The following is a 21,057-nucleotide window of genomic DNA, read 5'->3' on the forward strand; positions in this document are numbered from 1 at the left end:
CTGAGCCCATTTTTGTTTGTGTGGGTTTTTTTTTTAATATAAATACATCAAATTACTGTTTGGAGAGAACAAGGAATATCCATATGAGGAAAACATCAGCATTGAAAGTACTTGCAATGTTTACCTTACCATTGTACCTTTTTGTTTAATGCTGCAAAAGTGCAAAAGCAGTTCAAAGTTTCTATACAGATACACACTTTATATGTAGTACAGCCATGTACAAGTATCATTGATTATCAGTTTGCAAGGACCATATACTCTTTAGGGAGGACTGACAAATGGAAACATAACGAAACAAACAAAATCATAATCAAGCAACTACAATTGTAAAACAATAACATTGAGCTCGTCTAAAGTGCATGTTATATCCCGGAAAACACATTTATAAGTGTTTAAAGTGTATCTTTGGCAAAAAAAAAAAAAAAAAAAAAAAAAAATTGATATGTGTAAGAGCTACATTTCAGTAACCTATTATACCAAGAATCAGAAAAAAAAAAGTTCAATATTAGCAAAGAAAAATACATTTAAAGTTATAAACATACCACTAAAGCCAATGGGTCTGAAAAGAAGACTATAACTTTGCTATTGTTCCCAGGCTGCCTAATCTCTTGCTGGTTCCTGAGAACAAAGAAAGTTGATAGTCTTTCCTTTCAGACTCACTGATTTAGTTCTTATTTTCTATATCAAAATATACTTTTTCCTCATTTATATGTAACATTTTTTTTCTGATTGTTGGTGCAACAGATTACTAAAATACATCTCTTTCACATATCAAAAAATATTTTTTGACCAAAGATACACTTTAAGCCTTTATCTCTTTGTCATGATATTTAACATTCAGTGCTAGTGTTATATTTTTGTAAAGTACATGTTGTATGAAAACTTCTCCAAATCATTTACACCCTATTATACTCAATTATACCATTGTTTATTCTGGTTACAGGGTGATCGACAGCCTCTAAATTGCTAAATTCAAAAATGTTTCTGAAATCAATACAATTTGTTTCTGTCTCAAAGTCACATTTTAGGGAATGGGGGTTGGTCTGTTTTTTTGCAGTTTTTGTGAATTTATCCATTTCCATCTAATCTTTCTCCAATAAAAGATATGTCATGAAATTTAGAGGTTTTAGTTTAATAACAACAAATAATAATTTCTGCAGCAGTTTCCCCAAGAATTTGGTGGAAGCAGTTACTGTACAGGGCATTTTGCGTGCATTTATGAGCACGAAATGAAAATTAATTTGCTTTTTATATCTTGTCATAAAGTTTACTGTAGACAGCATAATCTCATTAAAACCTATAAGCTCAGCACCCTTGTTAACACAGGTCATGATTTGTTAAAAAAAATCTTACATGAGGAGCTGCATCTGTTGGTTTTCTTATCTCTGCAGGACTGGTATTATGAAAGAAAGGTATGTCATTAATCAAGTCAAGTTCATCAATATCTACAGACCACATATCCTATTAATCTTTTGTGTCAGACCCCATATGGATATTTATATCTGTGTATCAACCCATCCATTCCAAGAAACCATTTTTTTTTTTCAAATTGTAAATCTTTATTATTCTTCATAAATGTTTCAAGTGGTAGAGTAAAATATTTCTCTTTCACTGAGACTTGTTGATTGTGTGTGAATGTTGTCCGTACTTGCAGAATTTTCAAAAGTTATTTATTATAAAATATTCAACTGATTCTTCAACTTGCAACATAGTGTGGCTCTCAAATGGGCAATTTTTTTATTTTTATTTATTTTATTTTATTTTATTTATTTATTTTTTTAATTTTTATTTTTTTGGGGGTCTGATTTTTAGCAGATTTGATAAATTTAAATAGAACATCTTGTCCTCCAATGTAAACTATCCAGTGAGATTCAGGGTTGCCAATTTGATGAAAGGAAGAGGATCAATTCTGCAGCGAAATTCCCTAGGGCATGATGGTTTAGCATCATTGTGATAGTGATGATGATGATGATGATGATGATGATGATGGTGATAGTGATTTTAAGCTTTGATATTATGATTGTTGTCATTATTATCACTATCATCGTCGTCATTGTCACAGTTTTTGGTATCAATATCATCAGTATTGATATTACTGTCACGTCTTGATTTATCACAGAGCAGTACTCGTGGTACACCATTGTTGCCTGGTCCCGTTCCTTCCCATTTTGAAACAGTCCGCAAAATATTGTCATGAGCCATAGACCATTATGGTAATGTCCTCCAATATATTGTTGTCTTAATATGTGTGTATGTGTGTGTGGGTGTTTTCTTCTTCTTCTTTTTTTTTCTTCTTCTTCTTCTGAAGACGGTTTAAAGATCTGGTCTGTCACTTGTAGACTATTTGTCATCCCTACTGTCATTCCCATGCTAAATTTGCTATGGTAATGACTGTGATTATAGAGTCCTGTCAGTAGATTTTATTCACATTAAATTTTTAATGTATAGTGAAAGTAACTACCTTGGTAGGTTGTCGCTGTTCAGGTATGCATGTGGAAACTTGATATGTGCACGAAAGGAAGTCTTAACTGAGCAGACGCCCATGTATTAACAGCTTTAATGCGACATTGCTCCTAGTCTTGTCTAGTCTTTTGCACATTTTCTGTTCAACATAACATATAGTTTGATATAAGCAGCAATGCTTGCAAAAGTGGAATATTTCATTGCAAATTTTGTGCTCTCTTAAAGTAGCCAAAAAGTAGGAAGGGTATTTAAAAAAAAAAAAAAAAAGAACACGGAATTTCTCTCATCCAGAAGATACTGAACAAGTGATGATCACTGCATATTCATAGCATGAATATTTCCTATATTGGCAGTTTCATATGCAAGTCATTCTTGTATGTCTACCTCTATATATTCATTACTCATTTTCGTATTTCATGGAATAGCTGTGATGATATTCCGCGCACAGTTTCGAATTGAGGCAGAAAATGATGTCATCCTGGTTCATAAACCATGCCCTTATAATCCCAACAGATAAGCCTCACTGATGTCATTAAATTTGTATCATCATTACATGTAGTTGGACATATTCAGATTCCTTTGTTACAGCATTGTGAGATTATAACCTGAAACAGTACATTAATCTTGCTATATACATCCCATTGGCCCTGTTCACATTTTGCCATTTTTCATCTCGGGAATGTTTTGCAGTTCTTCAGACATGAAAAAAAATAATGCATGCAGGGGATCTTTTGAAATTATAGTACAACAAATTTGACATAACAATTTAGGAAATACTTTTGGTGTTTTTTCTTTGAATAGTTTTAATTGTTTTGGTAGTGTGTTCTCAATTTGGTGGTGTTTGCTATACTGTGTAAGCTGTTATTTTGGTGAATTTCGCGAATCACATTTGGACCGCGAATTTAACGACAAGTGAAAATGTCTCCGTGCGCTAAGATAATAGTGCACTTATGAAGGCCTCTGTATCAATTCGCGAAAATGTCCGTGATCTCCTCATTCCCGAAAATACCTGTACGCGAAAATAACAGCGTATACAGTAGTTGTAGTTCAGTCTGTATCATTATGAATACAGAGTATATTTCGTATGTGATATAACTAATTCCTAGGTATGTTTATTGAATTTGGGCTCTCTCTCATAAAATTGAGCCATCTAGTTTGTTTTTTTATTATATAAGATGCCTTTATTTCATCTCAATAAGGTTTGTGAGTCTTTTAATAATTTTAAGAATGGCAACATACCAAACTATTGCCTGCTAGTTTCACTTATGCAGTGCAAACATTTTTAAGGTGGGTAATCATGAACTTTGCATCTTGGAAAGGTATGAAAGATATATCTCATTCCATAACTGTGATTCCTGATCTTGAAGTTAACCACTCACAAAGTTGTCTACAAGTCCAGATGTGTGCAAAATCATACTCACAAAGTGTATGGCATACACAATGACTTTTTTTTTTACAGCAATTGCAGCTACTGAAGCTTAGCAACAATAAGGCAACTAAAAGGCAATAAAATGGCAACAAACTGCCAGGGAATCCAGGGGCAAGAAGGATTCTGTAGATGACATCATAGATCATCTATCAATCGCTGTCAAAGTGCTGTGCTCGTTTTGTTTGTTTTTAGTTTGTTGTTTGATCATTCACTTGTATTGTTTTGCAAATGGCAAATAAAGAAAAAATGATGATAATAAAATGATTGGCAAATGACATTGTAATGCACCTTTTCCTAGACTGATCATAACTTGCATGTTTCTGTGCAGTCTCTTTTCTTTGGCATATCTGCACATCAGCAGCGATTGGCAGATGATGTCATCAAAAGAATCTTGGGTTTTGAAGGTTTTTTGTGGGCATATCTGAATAATCTGAAGGAAAGTAGAACAATTATTATAAAATATTTGACATGCATTAAGGTATTCTTTAGGCCACATAAGTGATGATCAGGGTATTGTATTTAAATCAACAGAAGGCAAATACGTGTTGATTTTTGGCCTAAAAGCTGCAACACGGGGGGGGGGGGGGGGGGGGGAGATACAAGTTGTAGTTGATTTTAGACACAATGCCACACTACATTCAAGTTGACTGCGATATGTAGAGTGAAATCAAACAAAATGAAAGTTTTATCAAAAATCATACGAAAAAACTAGAGATTTATGGCATTTTAAAATCACATTAATTTTCTTGGAATGTTAATATTTGTTGCAACTATATCTATGCAGATGAAATGAAATGATGTTATCATTGCATTACAGCTTTTACTTTTTGTGTGGGTTTTTTTTTTTTTGCAAAAGTGCGACAAAAATTCAGTTTTTGTTATGATTTGCAATTTCAGTCAATTTGATAAATTTTGTCATCAATTTCAAGTTTTTATATGCAACCACTGAAGTAACTCCTTATATTATTTAAAAAGAAGCGATATTCTGTGCATTCCATTTAGGGAAACTTATGGCACAATGGCATCAGCACAGCATCATGTGATTTGAATGTAGTTGCTAATGATTTTGTTTCATTAAAATATAAAACTTTGAATTCCTTAGATTCTTCATTTTATGTTTAACTTTTGTGAAAGTGCAACATTTTTGTTTATTATTGCGCATGCATTAAAGTCAACCTGGATATAGAGTGGAATTCCCTTTAAGCTGTATGTCAGTCCATTCCCGAATGCACCATATGCAGTATGCATGTGTCTTTCTGACTGTACAAGCTGTAAAATGAAAGAAGTGCAGAGCGAACAAGGAAGTAGTGATGCAGACTCTATATGCTTTCTATGCGGCATGTCACGTTGGTTTGACTTGAGAAGAAACCAGCGTTGGTATTGATGACCAGGGCCCCTGGTTCATTGGTTAGTTTGCTTTCAATAGGGAATATACCTTCCCCCACCCCATCTACAATTCTACACCTACCCCACCCCTACCCTACCCTACCCCACCCCACCCCCAACCTTTGTACACTCAGCTTATGATTAGCCATATACTGAATGGACCACCTCCTTCACAAAATCTTGAGTCGTACCACTGTAAGTGTGTGTTTACCATTCGTCCTGTAAGGAGATTGCCCTATTAGGCTACTGCCATATTTGGCAAGAGAGGCGGAGCCAGGCTGCGTGCACTCACCATATTTGGTGATGCACATTATATTCTGCCCCTTCACTGGTAATTGCTCAATATCATCAGTTTTTCTCAAGTGGAAGAAAATGTGTGGTCATTATCTGATGTGTTTCCCCGTTAACAGAGCAAATTGCTGCATATGTGCGAGTCCTTGCCCTGATGTGATATTAGGGATGATCAGTCTAGAGGCATTAGAGCTATAATCACAATGCATATTTTTTTTTTATCAAAGATTTTTGAATTGCAGTGTTGCATCAAAGCCTGACTTAAGGTTTAAGAAAAGGAGACAGCAAAAAAGTTCACAGATGTCTAGTTATCCTTCGTGTTCTTGTGAAGATATAAAAATGTTTAAATTCTGCTCGGACATCAACTGCTCTGTTGATTTGATATCTTTTCATTCCAAACAATTATTCTATTGGGGTAGATTTTCTTTTAAAGGTGCTCATTATCCTTGAAAGCTTTCTGATTTTTTTTTTCTACCAAATGTCTTGGCTGAGCTTGGTTAGTAATGTGGGGGGGGGGGGGGGCATTGACTTTTTCCCATGAGCTCAGCTTAATTTAATATTAGCTGTGATGAAAGTTTGAAGTGAAAAGCAGAAAAAAGGGGTATGATTTGAGAGTAGTCAAACTTTATATTCTTCTGATACTTATTGGATGAGTAAGGTTGCCAGAAATGTTCTGTGATAGCGTTTGCTTGGCGGTATCACACTACTCTTTAAAATGATATCATACTTTGAGGTTAGTCTTGATGACTATCAGAAATGCAGTGTTTTTAAACATACCCACTGTCTGTCTTTAAATTGTTGAATTATGTAAAAGGTATATGCTGCTTTACAATGATTTTCATAACCATAAATACTTAATTGAAATGCGTAGCTATGTGTGCATCATTTCACGTAAATACATGATATAGAGATTGTTAATCTCTGCCCTGTGTTAATCATCAGGTTTTCCCCCCTTTATTTTTCCCTTGACAGAAAAGTGAAATGAAAAGGAAGCACAATGTAAGTTATGGAAAAGTGCATACATGCTCATGAAAATGTAATGTGTGGTATGTGTTTTGATATGTTTTTTTTCTTTAACGTTTGCAGAGTAACAGATGAATGGTTTGCAGAGATAACCCAAAATTAAGGCATCGTTAAGTTTACCAGTTTTGATGAAGACTTGCTGTGCCTATTAATAAAGACAAGTACTCTATTAACTGCATTATCAGTGCACCCCATTGCTATGCATGGTGTTTTAAGCATCAGGTGTACATAATGTGATGTTACCTGTGTGCTAATCACTAGAATGGATTGTGTGATTATGTGGCATTCTTGTAACTCCTCAGGAATACCACAAAACTTCTTGGTTTCCTTTTTTTAACGTATCTACTTTTTTTTTCTTTGTTTTTGGAGTTGAGGAGGGCATTATTATGTTGCCAGTGATTTTCACTTTGGCCAAAATAAACATTTTGACTAACTTTTGTTACCACTCCCAAATAATTTGAATAAAAGGGGTTTAAAGGACCTACTAATTAGAAACACAGCAGATCATGTACCTCCGTTCTCACATAACTGAAGAGGGTGTGAAAATGTTTGGGTATAAAAGAAATGTTTGATCACTTCCCTCTCAAGCACAAAATAACTCTGTATTCCAAACCTTTTTCTCTTTCACCAAGATTAACATGTTAATTTGAATAACATTGCTAGGACTTCTGTTTTCGTGTATTTGGGTCTTTGTTTTGTTTATTTTGTTCATGTGTACACTGGCCAATTTACTGTCATGTAATCTTGAACAGCTATGGATTCATCTAAGCATCAATACAGTGTTCAAAATAAGATATGCAGATACAAGAGAATCTGCCTGGAATATGTTCTAACCACTGACTGTACAGAACAAAGGATCCTGTAGCATTGTGTTTAAAAGGATGGCATAGTTTTGGTTGAGATAAGGGCTTCAGGTTCCCAACTTTCTTTCATGAGATAATGAGAAACGTCTAATATGAAAGAGCATGATAACTCTTCAGAGGAATTCAATGTTTATTTAATGAAAATTGGTTTTGAAATGTCTTAAGATGTCCAAAACAAAGGGATCCTAATTGCAGATGGGACCCTAGAGGGCTTTTTACACTTGTGTTTCTTAACCCCGGACTTTCTCTGACCCAGGACTATCGTTAGTCCCGTACCAATTTTTTCAGCTTTTTACACTCGCCAATTAGTCCCGTACTATCTCTTGTCCGGGGCTAAGGAGAAAACTGACCTTTTTACACTCGTCTTTCTTAGCCCCGGACTTTCCAAACCACATGAATATTCATAATTACGCTGTGTACTGTACACGTACACGCACGCACCGGCAGCATTTGATTACCTCGTTTCTGATTGGTCAGTGAGGGTCGCACTTCGTCTCCGTCGCTTAGCCCAGGATTATTTTTTCGTTCTGTTTACACTCACTTGCTTGGCACCGCAATTGCGGTGCTAGCACCGCAATTGCGGTGCTAACCCCTGCTATTTTGCAGGGCCAGATAGTACCGTACTATCGGTGGGGCTAGCCCACTTTGGCAAAAACGAGTGTAAACAGAAAGTGGGCTAAGGATAGTCCCGTACTATCGGTGGGGCTAAGGCCCCCCCCCCCCCCCCCCTTAGCCCCACCGATAGTCCGGGGCTAAGCAAAAATTTACAAGTGTAAAAAGCCCTTAGGATAGCTTTGTCTTACTTTTTTGTGGGATATCTCAGCCATTTCAAAGCCGATTTTCATCTAATAAACTTTGAATTCCTTTTATAATTGTATGCTCTCTAGCATTTCACAGAGTGGTTTCTAAGTATCGCACAAAATATTAAAAGCTGAATCTTCGTCTCCACCAATACTATACTATCCCTTTAATGTGATGACCCTGGGCCATTGGAAAGTAAAAACCATAAATCACTGCGTGAAGAGATGTGATGTACTCAAACAGCTCCAATCAGAGTGAAAGGACTTGTATTGCAACGTAATGCACATGTTTTTGAAGTATATCATCTTTCCTCTGTAACCAATACTGGGTAATACTTGTTGGTCAGCAATTCAGTTGATTCAATGTGAATCATGATCTCTTCCTAGCAAAGGCAAAATAAAGGTAGCAGGAAAGAAAGCTAGATTTTTCCAAGAATTTTATTTCCTGAATTGTACTGGGGCTTTTGTCATATACTCTTTGCTCATGGACAGGTAATTCATTTCCCTATACATTATGTGGCATTCTTCCAGTGAAAACCAGATCACAGTAAAGATAATTGTTATATATATATATATGAATGTATACGGGGTTGTGATCCCCCACCCCCATAGGGTTTTTTTTATTATTATAATATATTCACTTCCACATACATGTACCCTATATAGTATGTATTGCACTAGTGCACAATAATACAATATTCTTGTCCATATTACGTACACAATGTACACTGTGTTTACACCATCACCCATTTGTGCAGTACTAACATTAATCCTATTTTCAGTGAAATGCAATTTATATATACTGGTCAGTACCCACTATAAAGTTGCGGTTTTTAGCACTCCATCACTTTTCAAATATGCAACGGCAGAAAGAGATAGAGAAAGGAGTAATTGGTTGCCATCAAGTATTACAGAGGTTTCAAGGTTATTGCTCAATACAGCTGAAAAAACAAAACAAGCAAACCCGAAAACAATGCTCCACAGTTTTGTACTGGTCAAAAAAAAAAAAAAAAAAAAAATGGATTAGCGTTGCATTTTTTTTTTTTAAATCAGGAAAAGTGATAAAGTCAGTGTAGAAATAGGCCTACTAAATTTGGACTATATTACAGTGCAAGACTATGCTGTGTACATGTTGATTTTTAGTGAGCAGAGTGATGTCTGAATGGCAGTTGTGTTATTAAAATTCAATCAATTTGGTATGTATCACCATTTGGTGAAAACTTGGTGAAGACTTTCCGTAACTTTCCACAACTCAAGTTTTTGTCTGATTTGTATCAAGCTTCTACAGTTATGTTTGTCTGATTTCACTCAATTTTGATATCAAATTCAACTGGAACTTTGTGATTAATCTTCACTTTAAAACTGTTGTTTAAACATGGATATTGTGAACTTATCAAACTAACCATGGAATTGAGCTGAATACTGACCTATTGAAGCTGAAACTTGAAAATTATTCTAGAAGTAAACTGAGGTCCGTGGAAATAAATTTGACATAGATCTATCCTCTTGGTGACTGAAGTTAGCCAACAGATCATGTTTTTTGCTTCTGTTCCGGAGTCGACATTTTCCTTCCTAATCTCGCCGTTTAAGACATGGTATATGATTGGAAGAAGCAGAATTGTTCCACAGCGTACAATGAGGCCTGTGCGTGCGGCTTCCAAGTTCTATTTTATGAGTCACAATGTCGAGCATTGAGCACCAAATTTCTTTGAGTGAATTGTCTCTCTCATGTTCAGTGAATTAAGTATTCAAAACAAAAAAAAAAGATCATAAAAAAATATAATCTCTTGTAAATGCTTATGTCATGAACTTAGCATGCTTTTAATGGGCTTCCCTTTTTGTCTTTTTTTTTTAAGGATAAAGTTTCAGTTTAGTTTCTGTACATGACTCCAAAATTTGAACTGGAGCCTGTTTTACATTGTCTCTTGTTAGCTATTTCTGTCTGATTTGCCATACCATGTTGTACAAGTTAACTTAGCAAAAAATCTTATAAATCCATGCGTTTGTAAACCAACATGGTCTGAGTAATGTCAGTACTTCTGTTTGGAAGTATGCCCAGTCTCTGGTTGATACATGAATGGATATCTGATGAAAGTATTGGAATTGGGAGAAGAGAGTGTGTTTTGTGAAAGACTTGAATGATGTGTTTGTGGAGAGTGGTGTGTAGCTTTAAAACCGCTCCAAGAGAGCTTAGTTTTTAATTGCCTGCAATCTTTCCTTATATGGGCATCGTGTAGCCTTGCCATTACCACTGGTGACTTGTCTTTGTACATTGCCAGTGGCATTTTCACTGCTCATGACTGTGAGGGTTAAAGTGTACTTGAGGATGGGTTTCAGTTATAGTATGGATGGGAAGGGAAGGGGATGGGATGGTTGCAGAGTATGTAGGGGATGGGGAAGGGGGTGGGGTGGTTAGGGGTATGGCGGGAGCATTACTAGGGTGTGCCAGGAGAGATTGGTTGCTGTCTCATACATATACACGTGCATAATGAGAGAGCAACCAATATCTTTTCTCAATGCACTACACGCCATGAGTTCCTCAAAAAAGACTTGTTGAAGTATCCCATTGCAGTACGCTCATTCAGTGACATCTACTGTACGTAAGTGGTTTCTTTGGTCTGTGTTTTAATTGCTAATTGATGACTAACATTTTTGCCATGACTGCCATATGATCTGTACGAATCCCTTGACGTGCAGTCTAATTCAGTATGGCGATTCTCACAAATTTCTGGAGTCTGTAAGAGGTACATACCTTGCATTATCCTTTGTCGGTTGTTTCAATTTGATAAAAATTGCCACTTGTTTGCTGCTGTGCTTTCAACAAAAACAAAAAACTCATCTCTTGGCGCTCAATGTATATTCTCATCCATCTATTTATATGCTCTGTGTAGAATGCTCCAGGTACATGTATGTTTTTCACAGAGCCCACTAACAATTTGTCCGTGTTTGTTTGTTTGTTTTTTTGTTCACCACTTTTAAGACCTTTGTCAATCTATAGTTTTCTACTGTAATTGAACTGACCTCACTTATTGGCATTTGTTGAAAGGATATTCATGTTTGTAATCTCAGATATATTTTTTGTATCGTTATTTCACGAATATCTAAGTTCCTCATGCTACATTTACCACTACTTTCTGGCATTACAAGGTCTTTGGTTGTTTTGTTTCCAGAAATGCAATGTGATTATGACCTTTGACCCAAAATGAAAAATCTGTGACATCTTGATCTTACTAGTTTCCCAATTCAATTGAAAAGGAGACTGAGAGCTTAACTTTCCTGGGTATCATTGCTCTGTTTGTGCTGGTAATATTTAGGTCACTCTTGGTCCAGAATTGCTTAAAATTTATCACAAAAAAACAACAACAACATGTTGTTGAAAGTGTACAGTCCAATAAACTTTTCAAAAATACCAGAGAACATACAAGCATCTTCCTAGCCACCCAAACCAGGGTGCACCTACAAAACCCACCTGTTCTCCTATGGTGTATCTGTGGGAAACACACTGGTTTCAATATTGGCAGTCTGTATGGCTTGTAAAGTAAAAATGTTATACAGATTACAAGATCTTGTTATTATCATTTTAATCATGAATGTGTACTCCGTAGCGACCAGGAAGTGAACATTGTATTATCTGAAGAAGAAAGGTCATTGTTTCATTGCCCCCATTTATCTCCATCCTTCATTTGTTTGTGGATCGTGTTGTATTTCTTTTCAAATTAAATGATGGCTTTAGCAATGCACTTTTAAAAAAGCTAACTAGTTACGTCATCTCACTGTCATAGATGTAGATGTGAATCGTGTCATCAATAACAACCATGGGGTAATATATGGCCCACACCCAGCACACATTCTCTACAGCACATCCAGTCCACTTGTAGACGTCATCCACACAACATAGTTATAATCCACCACAAGAGGGCACCGTCACTTTATACAGTAACTAGATACTTGTATAAAGGTCCTCAGGGACCTGCAGCTGTGTATGAATGCCACATCTAATTCTCTGTGTCTGTGTATCTTTTCTCTTTGTTTATTTGCGGGGGAGAACAGAGGGTGAGCGTGTACAGTCCAATAGTGAACGAGATGGGTATTCGGGAGAAGGAAGGGATCTTGACCCTCCTACACACGAAGGACAAAAGTCGAGCGCGGAAGACCAGGCCGGGTCACGGCGTCCTCGCTGGATCGCAGCTGAAACACTACAAGGACAGCAAGCATTATGAGGTAATGTCCTTTGTGTATGTTTGCGTGTCTGTTTGTGTGCCGTGAACTGTCATAATCTGATAGCCAATTTTGTCCTTCAACCCACTATGTGTATTGGCGAAGTTTAAACTGTAGGATGTAATTGCATCGAAATTCAGAGTTCTTGCATCATATTTTGATTCTGAGTGTGTTGATATATTTCTCATTTCACGTTTTTGACACCATATGAACTCAAATTGCACAGTGACACAAATGCCAGAACCTTTCCAACCCTCCCCAGATTGAACACTTGTGGTGATTGATAATGGCACAACATGCTCAGTGATGCAATGTATAAATTTCAAAGACAGCTGTCCAGAAGTTGAAAAAAAAATCCATCCAGATATAGTTATGTGTTGTAGGTGTGTATATGCAAATGTGTTTATTTAAATAGCAGTCTCATTTGATTCTATTCCAAAGGTACAGAATGATTATGTGATGTTTTGATGGGTTGTGTTTGAAGGGTCTCTCTTTTTTATCAAACTGGTAAACCCATATACGACATCAAAGATATATCAACTATTTTGTAAACAAAACAAATGCATGCACCTGCACATCTTTCTGTATCATCTTTAAATGATCTATGTGCTTCTTCCATCTGTGGTGCATCTCCTTAAATCCACCTGTTGCTCCTGTGTCCGTACAGAAAGATGGCAGTAATCCGGATATCACCATTAGCCTCTGGAAGGCCAACATTTTCTGGACTAAGGCGGGGAGCAAGCCCTCCAAGAGGTTACAGTTTGAGGTGAGTCTTCCCCCCCCCCCCCATTCACTGTCATTTCAAGAATGTATTGCTTTTAGTTTATAGAAGCTCCACACCCCAAGTGAAAGGCAAAAAGAGGGCAGCAATATTACAGTTGTTGTAATCAGTGGCTATACTGACATTTGGTGGAATTCTCTGTATGTTTTCTTTATATCATTGTCCTGCATTGACATCTTTAACTGTTGTGGTTGTCTCATCAAGTGGTGGCGGCATGGAAACTTTAAAAATTCGTAACTTTTGAATGGATTGTCCGATTTTCCTCAATCTTCTCTGATGTATTCACTCAATCCTCACATATATTTGGATTTCATTCCCTTTTAAGCAATGATAACTGCATTACTTTATAAATCTTGAATTTAATGTGGGAAAAATACTGAAGTTCCACTATTGGTTTTGCCCATTTGTTCACTGTTCAAGATTTTCCATAGCTGCTCTCTCAATGTTGAGGGGGAGTTCAAAGTAAGCATGACCTTAAAACTCTGCAAGTGTGTATAAACATATTTAGTTGTTGGTTTTGATAGTCATGTGAACATGATTTAGCACTAAAAGAAATTGCCATGCTCATGAGTGAATTTTAAAAAAAAGGTATGCATGTAGGGAAACATTTCTCCTTAACAGTCACTGTGTGCGGACTACCCAACAAACCTGTTGCATTTGATCTTATCCCACAATCACACAGCTTCAAGCAGAGCAGGGGTCGTACCTACTACAAGGCGAAGACGAGGTGGCAAGCAATTCGTGGTTTGAGGCCATCAAAGCAGCAATATCGGTGAGACAAACGTGACACTGACAGGGCATTCAGACGCAAAAAATTTATACTAGAACGGTATAGTTATACGATGAATTTACACGTCTGAACGCTGACTAACGAAACGATGTATAACGAAATGACGTATAGCGAAACGACGGTCAGAGCATCGTTTCGAACTAGAACTCGATAACAAATCAGCATTCCATCGTGTGCATTGTGCGTCTGAACGTGTGGCGACCATGGAACGGTATAACTGGGCGGGGCTTAATGGGAGCGAGCACGAAAGGTGACCTTGTACCTGTCACTCGTGACCATAACAACATGCGCAGTGAGAAACTGCACATCTATACGACGTTTTTCCGGAATGGTCGAAATTAGCGTCTGAACGGTCTATAGGCTATACGATGATTCTTTATACGTTGTTTCTTTATAGAGTTTTGGTATAAACTGGCTTGCGTCTGAATAGGGGGCATAACCACTCACTGACTGCATGTCTGTCTCTAGATCATGTCTTCAACAGTTGTCATTCAAAACTAATACTGTATAAAAAGCTGTTATTTTTGCGTAGGGATATTTTCGCAAATGAGGAGGTCATAAACATTTTCGCAAGATGTTGTTTTTGCCATCTGACACCCAGGCTATCGTAAGTGCCCTAATGCCTGTCTGTTCAATCCACCACTTTACTGTATGTATGCAGTGTATGACTTCAGTGCACGATACATAATGTGATCAAGGTCAGGTGGTGATATTTGGCATGTTTTTAAATTCACAGCCCAACAATTATTACAATGTATTTGCAAAATTTGAGAAAATTAAGCCCTCACAAAAATAACAGCTTTTACAGTGGATTAAAAGTCCTGAGTAGGCCAAGAAGAAAAGAGTCCATATGAGCATATATCAGTTTACACATACAGCTCTGAGGAAGTCTGTGATGGAATTTTTTGTGTGGTCTCCTTAAATTGTGGTGCATTATTTGGACCTTAACAGAGTGCGCACACAAGTGTCCATAGGTGGGACTTTGTTGGGAATGTAATGCCCAATTTTCCGTTAGCGATGCTATATTAGCAATGTACAACAATTACAAAATTGCCTTGAAGGTTTTATATCACTTTTGTAAATGTCACAAAAGTTTCCATAGTTAAAGAATAATGTCTGTCAATATTGTGTATGGGATGTTACAATAACACACCTCAGACTTTGTAAAGACAAAATAAAAAACTAACCCCATGCCACTCAAGAGTTCATTTCTCCCTTAATACTGAGAATAACAGTTGAACTTTTTTAGAGGTCCAAATAAATTCACTGGAAAACTATTGTATTATTTTACCCATCCATCATAAAGAAGTTTTCAGTTTTAACATTCTGAGGAAAGGTCTGAATTGCCTACCCCTACAATATACCAGCTTATGAAAGGAATCTCCTTTTCAGGTTTGCAAAATGGACACTCACACTGTAAATCACCCATCAAAAATCTAAGAGTAGACTCTCTCCTGTGAGATCAAGGCTGTTAAGCAACTGATTGTGATTTTAGATCAAAATTTGACATCAGTAGAAAGCTAACTCTGTGTTCAGGAAGGGAGTTGAAAATCCATGGAATTCAGTGAATTCAGTAAACTGCAGCAGAAAGTATTTGGGTTGGCCATGATGCGAGGAAAGGGCCCTTAGGGCATTAAATACCGAAAATGAGTTTTCACCTCCACATTGTAGAAGGAACTCTGACTTATTTAGATATGCAAACCTTTTTTTGAAATTCCACTCCTCAATGGCCCCATTAGGACATTCAAAAAAGCATGTTTTGTCTAAATCCTGCCTCTTTTTGATGCGTCTATGCTTGTGTGCGCAGTTAGCTTGTTGATCTTTTTTGCGCGTATTGCTTTGTCAAACTTCCGAGCCGTTTTCTGGTGTTTGCACGCATCGGCACTAAGGGTCCTTTTCTCACGTCATGGCCCATTTGCTTTGACATGTCCATCCCCATTTCTTAGCTCTACCATAGGGATCAGTATTAGAAGAGGGCATAGCTTTATCTCAAGACTTGCATCTTCAAAATTGGCATGTAGGTCTGAGAGGCAGCTTCAAGGCTTGCTATATATACAAAGCAATTTAGATAATTTAACTTCTTTAGTAAACTCAGTATATCTATACTTAGTGGAGTCATGATAAAATGTTTGTATGTTGATGTTGTTTTCACAGGGTCAGGGAAGTTTGTGGCATTCCAGTCCAAGTCCAGACGATATCAATGACATCCACAGTCCAGGTATGACACCCTGAGGTGGGATGGAGGAGTCCTCTTAGTGTTGCCTTTGACAACCAGTTGCCCATCATTACATTGTTATCAGAGCTTTATAACTCGTGATTAATGATATCGATATTCTCCCAGGCCATACCAGCTCTGTTGTTAGGACATAGGCTTTGAACAGTTAATTGTCAGTTATTAATGATGCACTCAGTTTCATATTTCAAAGCTTAAACTTTCCAGCCTTATGAGAAGATCTTTTCTATTTGTATTTTCCAGGTTTGGAACTGCTGAAAGGAGGTATTTACTGAAATCAAAAGAGATGGTGATGCAGACATATAATTTCTCATGTGATTGTTCAATGACGAGTTCTGGGGCTTTGTTGCTACTGCACATTTTGTAATGAAAACACAGTGTACTTTCCCCATGTTTTGTATTAAATGGGTTTCCTTTCCTAGAAGAAAGAGAGAAAGAGGAAAAATGCTTTCTAAATGAAACATTTCTCTAATTTCATATAAAGTGTTATCATATGATAGGAGTTTTCATTTGGAGTTTATACATTATAGATGGATACATTATTTCAAAAAGTTGATGATACTTTGTTTATATGTACATAGACAGATAACCTCTTCCCTTTTCAATTTCAAACAGTATCCCACGAAGCCCATGCAGTGAAGAAGAGTAATATCCGCGAGAAACTCAAGAGCTTCATGATCCGCCGACCAGAGAAGGATGAACTCAAGCGCAAAGGAATTCTACAAGGTACTGTGATGTGCAAGCACAATTACCATATTTGTCGGCGACGAGGCTGCACAATTTTTAATAGGAATAAGCTGTGAGGTCTGTAAGGCAGCCCAACCAAGTGATTGTCTGTCCAACCCAGAGAAACTCCAAGCCCAACAAACACACGTAATCACATATGGGTCTATGCAATAAGCCAAAGAGCAACTCGATATCAGCCACTGAATTTCAGTCTTGCAGACAGTGCTTTGTCATGCAATGCTGTACTCAGCTATTGAGTTGTTTAAAGGACAAGTTCACCTTTATTAATATAAGGATTGAGAGAATGTAGCCTTATTAGTAGAACACATCATTGAAAGTTTGAGGAAAATCGGACAATCTGTTCAAAAGTTATGAATATTTGAAGTTTTTGTGCAGTCACCGCTGGATGAGAAGACTACTGCAGTGTATGATGTCACATGCGTACAACAATATAAGGAAAATATAAAGAGAATTTCACAAAAGTTCATCTTTTGAAAAAAGTACACATTCCCTTGGCTCGTTACTGACATATGTTATAGGTAATATTAGTCCCACTGCCTTTAGAAAGAGGCAAGTCAAGTGCTCTTTTATTATGCGAAAAAATGAAAATATGTTGAATTTTCTTTATATTTTCTTTATACTGTTGTACTCATATGACATCACGAGCCTTAGTAGTCTCCTCATCCAGCGGTTCTAGCACAAAAATTTTAAAAATTCATATCTTTTGCATCGATTGTCCAATTTTCCTCAAACTTTCACTGATGTGTTCTACTAACATTGCTGCATTCTCTCAATCCTTATGTTTATGAAGGTGAACTTGTCCTTTAAGCCAGGATGTATGATACCTCCTTGGGGTGTGTGTGTGCATGAAGACACAAACATGCATGCTTTTTCTCACGTGAGGCTCATTTCACACACACGCACTCAGTTATTCATCCTCACATTTATGCACTTGAGGACACCCAGTTTGCATCATTTGGTAAAACTTATACTGAAAGAAACACAAATTGTTTTGGAAATGCACAGAAACATGCAGAAATAATGAAGTTTCTTATCAAAATGTAGGAAAGTGAGGAAGTTTTGATAAGAACAAAATCCGTTGGGAAGAGGCTTATCAGTGGTGCGTCCTTATCGCTGGGGAATAGAGTATATGTTTGTGAGGTTTAGTGGATAGGACTAATACTCCCTCAATTCTTGAGGCCCTCAGTTTGGCCGCGCCCTCCCCCCCCCCCCCTTTACAGGTGTCAGTGCCCCCTATGCAATGTACAATCCTCATTGTCCAGTTGTTTTAAAGGGATATTCTAGCTGTTGGTCCTGTGGTTGGTTTCTTGCAAGCATTTATGTGCTTAATTTATGATCATGTAAGATATTCAAACTTAATATTTCCAATGGATAATGCTTTAACAGACAAAAATGCAAGAAGCAAGCAAACCCCCCAAAATTCTCTCTTTTTTTCACATGTCCTAGACCAGTTACCAGTGTGCTGAGCATTTTTTTTTTTTTTAAGAAGAGATTTAAATTACACTTCTTTGCTGTAGAAAGTAAGCTTGAACATGAAATTTCCTGTTCACCCTTGGCTATGCAAATCAGAGAGGAAGACAAAGAAATATCTTTACCAAAATGGCAATTTCTAAGCATGTTATATGCAAGGCAAAAAATACAAAACAACAATTCTGGATAATCTTTCATAATGATCTCTTGTAATCCTTTGCTCCCGGTCAGACGAGAATGTCTTCGGCAAACACATCATCAAGCTCTGCGACAAAGAGCGGACTCTGGTGCCCAACTTTGTGTCCCAGTGCATCGCCACGATAGACAAGCGGGGACTCATGTGCGACGGAATCTACAGGGTCAGCGGCAACCTCTCCATGATTCAGAAACTGCGCTTCCAAGTTGACCAAGGTAATGCAAAAATTTGACCTCAATCTCTTAAAATTCTGTATGTTTTCAGCACATGTGGTAGAGTTGATCAGTCCTGCTTGTCGGTGAACTTAGGCCGATGGAAAAGAGAAAAAAACTGTTTAAAAAAGCAAGCTCTATCCTCGTAGAAGTCGAATCCCCTTCATTTATTCAAAGAATGAAAAAAAAAAATTCATTGGCCAAAGTTCCTTGCTCCTTGCTCTAAACAAATTCTCTGATAAGTTGCAGTTACATTGTGTGTGTTTTGAAATGCACTTGTTGAAGTATATGACAAATCTACAAAGATTTTCATTTGGAGAAGAAAGGCAGCTGTATTGAGAGATTGTCTCATTGTAATTGAGGAAGTAATTAATGATCAATTAGTTTCCCATGATTTCTTAATTGTCAACTATCCATCGTATTAACGGGCATCATTCGATAGTCGTTAAAGAAATCATATTTATTTCAGATGTAATTTCACTCCATGTTCAAGTTGGCTGTAATTATCAATTTCTCAATTATGATTTATTACCGTTGGTAATTTTATTAATTACAATTTATTACCCTTAGTAATTGCATACTTTTAATTTCGATGAAACTCATCCTTCAATTAAAATATCATGTAGAGTTGATCTCAAACCCAACAGTGTGAGAATTGGTGAGATTGATCAGTTATCAGCTATGGCAATTCAGTATGGATCAAGGGCTAGACACCAAAGTAAGATACAAGTATGATGAATTAATGTGATGGCGATTCTGTCTTTCGAAAGACAGACACAATTTTTAATTGCTTCTAGCTTATTGAAGATTTCTGCAAAAGCATAAAGAAGCAAGTGTGGAGTGCTAAAACTTATTTTTATTTTTATTTTTTTGTCTTGTCCACATTTCTTTGCTCATCTATTCTGTGGAATTCCAGAAAAGCCTGTCGATCTCGAGACATCGCCGTGGAAGGAAGACATCCATGTCATCACCGGCGCCCTCAAGCTTTACTTTCGGGAACTCCCCGAGCCTCTCTTCACTTTCGCCACCTTCGATAGATTCATCGCATCAATAAGTGAGCCTCCTGTTTCTCAGAAATTTCTCCCTATCTCATATGAATGTAAACATTTCATCGGTATAGCAGTCAGAAATAAGCTCTTATCCTGTTCATCGCCTTTTCATTGTATTGCAATAACGTAGCTGATGATGTTTGGGGAAGAAAGGGTTAAAATCGCTGAAGTATGCACACCTGGTATGTACAAAGCAGCGGGAAAGTTCTCAGCTGATTACATCATCATCCAACATACCTCTTTCCATACGGTTATAACCATTCCTACTGGGGTGTCAATTTTCACTTTGCTCTGTGCACCTTTGCAGCAGATTTTTCTCCTGTCCTGTTGTGTTTGCATTTTTTTTAACCACCGTTGACCATCCGTGTGACCGTCGTGTTCCCATTGTTCGTTCCTCTCGTTGCAGCCAAGATACCAAACAGAGAGCAGAAAATCAAAGCATTCCAAGAACTGATCAGGGGTATGCCTCCAGTCAACCGCGAAACCATTCGTACACTCTTCTCTCACCTCAAACGGTAAGCCGAACTGAGAAATCTTGGGTTCGTTTCCAGAGTTACACATGTAGTTTAATATGTCTGCGTGTCTGAGTGTGTGTGCTACTCTTTGGTTGGGTATTTTTGTATTGATTTCTCTCTTTTCTCTCACCTTTACTGCCAAACAGAGGTAAGGTATGTTTAATGATTCAAGACAGGCAAGGGTGCAAATGAGTGGAAATGCCTTTTTTCAGTTAAATTCACTTCAATTTACTTTCATTTTCTTCTTCTACAGAACTTGGCATAATATACAAAAAGCACAAATAATCTTGAGTACACCATAGTTGGCTGTAGATACGATAAACATTAGAGGTGATTAATGAATTAGAAGCATGTATACATAGTTTCCAACCAAACTTTGTTGTATTATCCATGCTCTGCAGAAAAAGAAAAAAGATTGAGAGGTCCACTAAAAAGCAGAGCTTTTATATTGCAGACAACTCATAATTCTGTCCGATCTTGTGTCGGGGGGGGGGGGGGGGGGGGGGTTGGAGAGAAAGAGAGAGATGCACCTATTGATGCTTGTAAAACAAAATGTCATCTTTACATGAACTTTGGAAAAGGGATGTATTT

General features: G+C 37.2%; 1 protein-coding gene across 1 annotated transcript in view; it reads left to right on the forward strand.

Annotated features, from left to right (window-relative positions):
- Positions 1-21,057, forward strand: part of LOC140243455 (uncharacterized) — a 77,850-nt gene that overhangs the window by 54,769 nt on the left and 2,024 nt on the right. Inside the window, exons 6-14 of the mRNA XM_072323132.1 lie at positions 6,542-6,568; positions 12,306-12,476; positions 13,141-13,239; positions 13,937-14,026; positions 16,199-16,262; positions 16,893-17,003; positions 18,726-18,905; positions 19,819-19,956; positions 20,358-20,466. Of these exons, the coding sequence (XP_072179233.1) occupies positions 6,542-6,568; positions 12,306-12,476; positions 13,141-13,239; positions 13,937-14,026; positions 16,199-16,262; positions 16,893-17,003; positions 18,726-18,905; positions 19,819-19,956; positions 20,358-20,466 (989 nt within the window). The remainder of the gene's footprint in view (positions 1-6,541; positions 6,569-12,305; positions 12,477-13,140; positions 13,240-13,936; positions 14,027-16,198; positions 16,263-16,892; positions 17,004-18,725; positions 18,906-19,818; positions 19,957-20,357; positions 20,467-21,057) is intronic.

The sequence above is a fragment of the Diadema setosum genome, chromosome 20, assembly GCF_964275005.1.
Source record: "Diadema setosum chromosome 20, eeDiaSeto1, whole genome shotgun sequence".
Taxonomy (NCBI): Eukaryota; Metazoa; Echinodermata; class Echinoidea; order Diadematoida; family Diadematidae; genus Diadema; species Diadema setosum.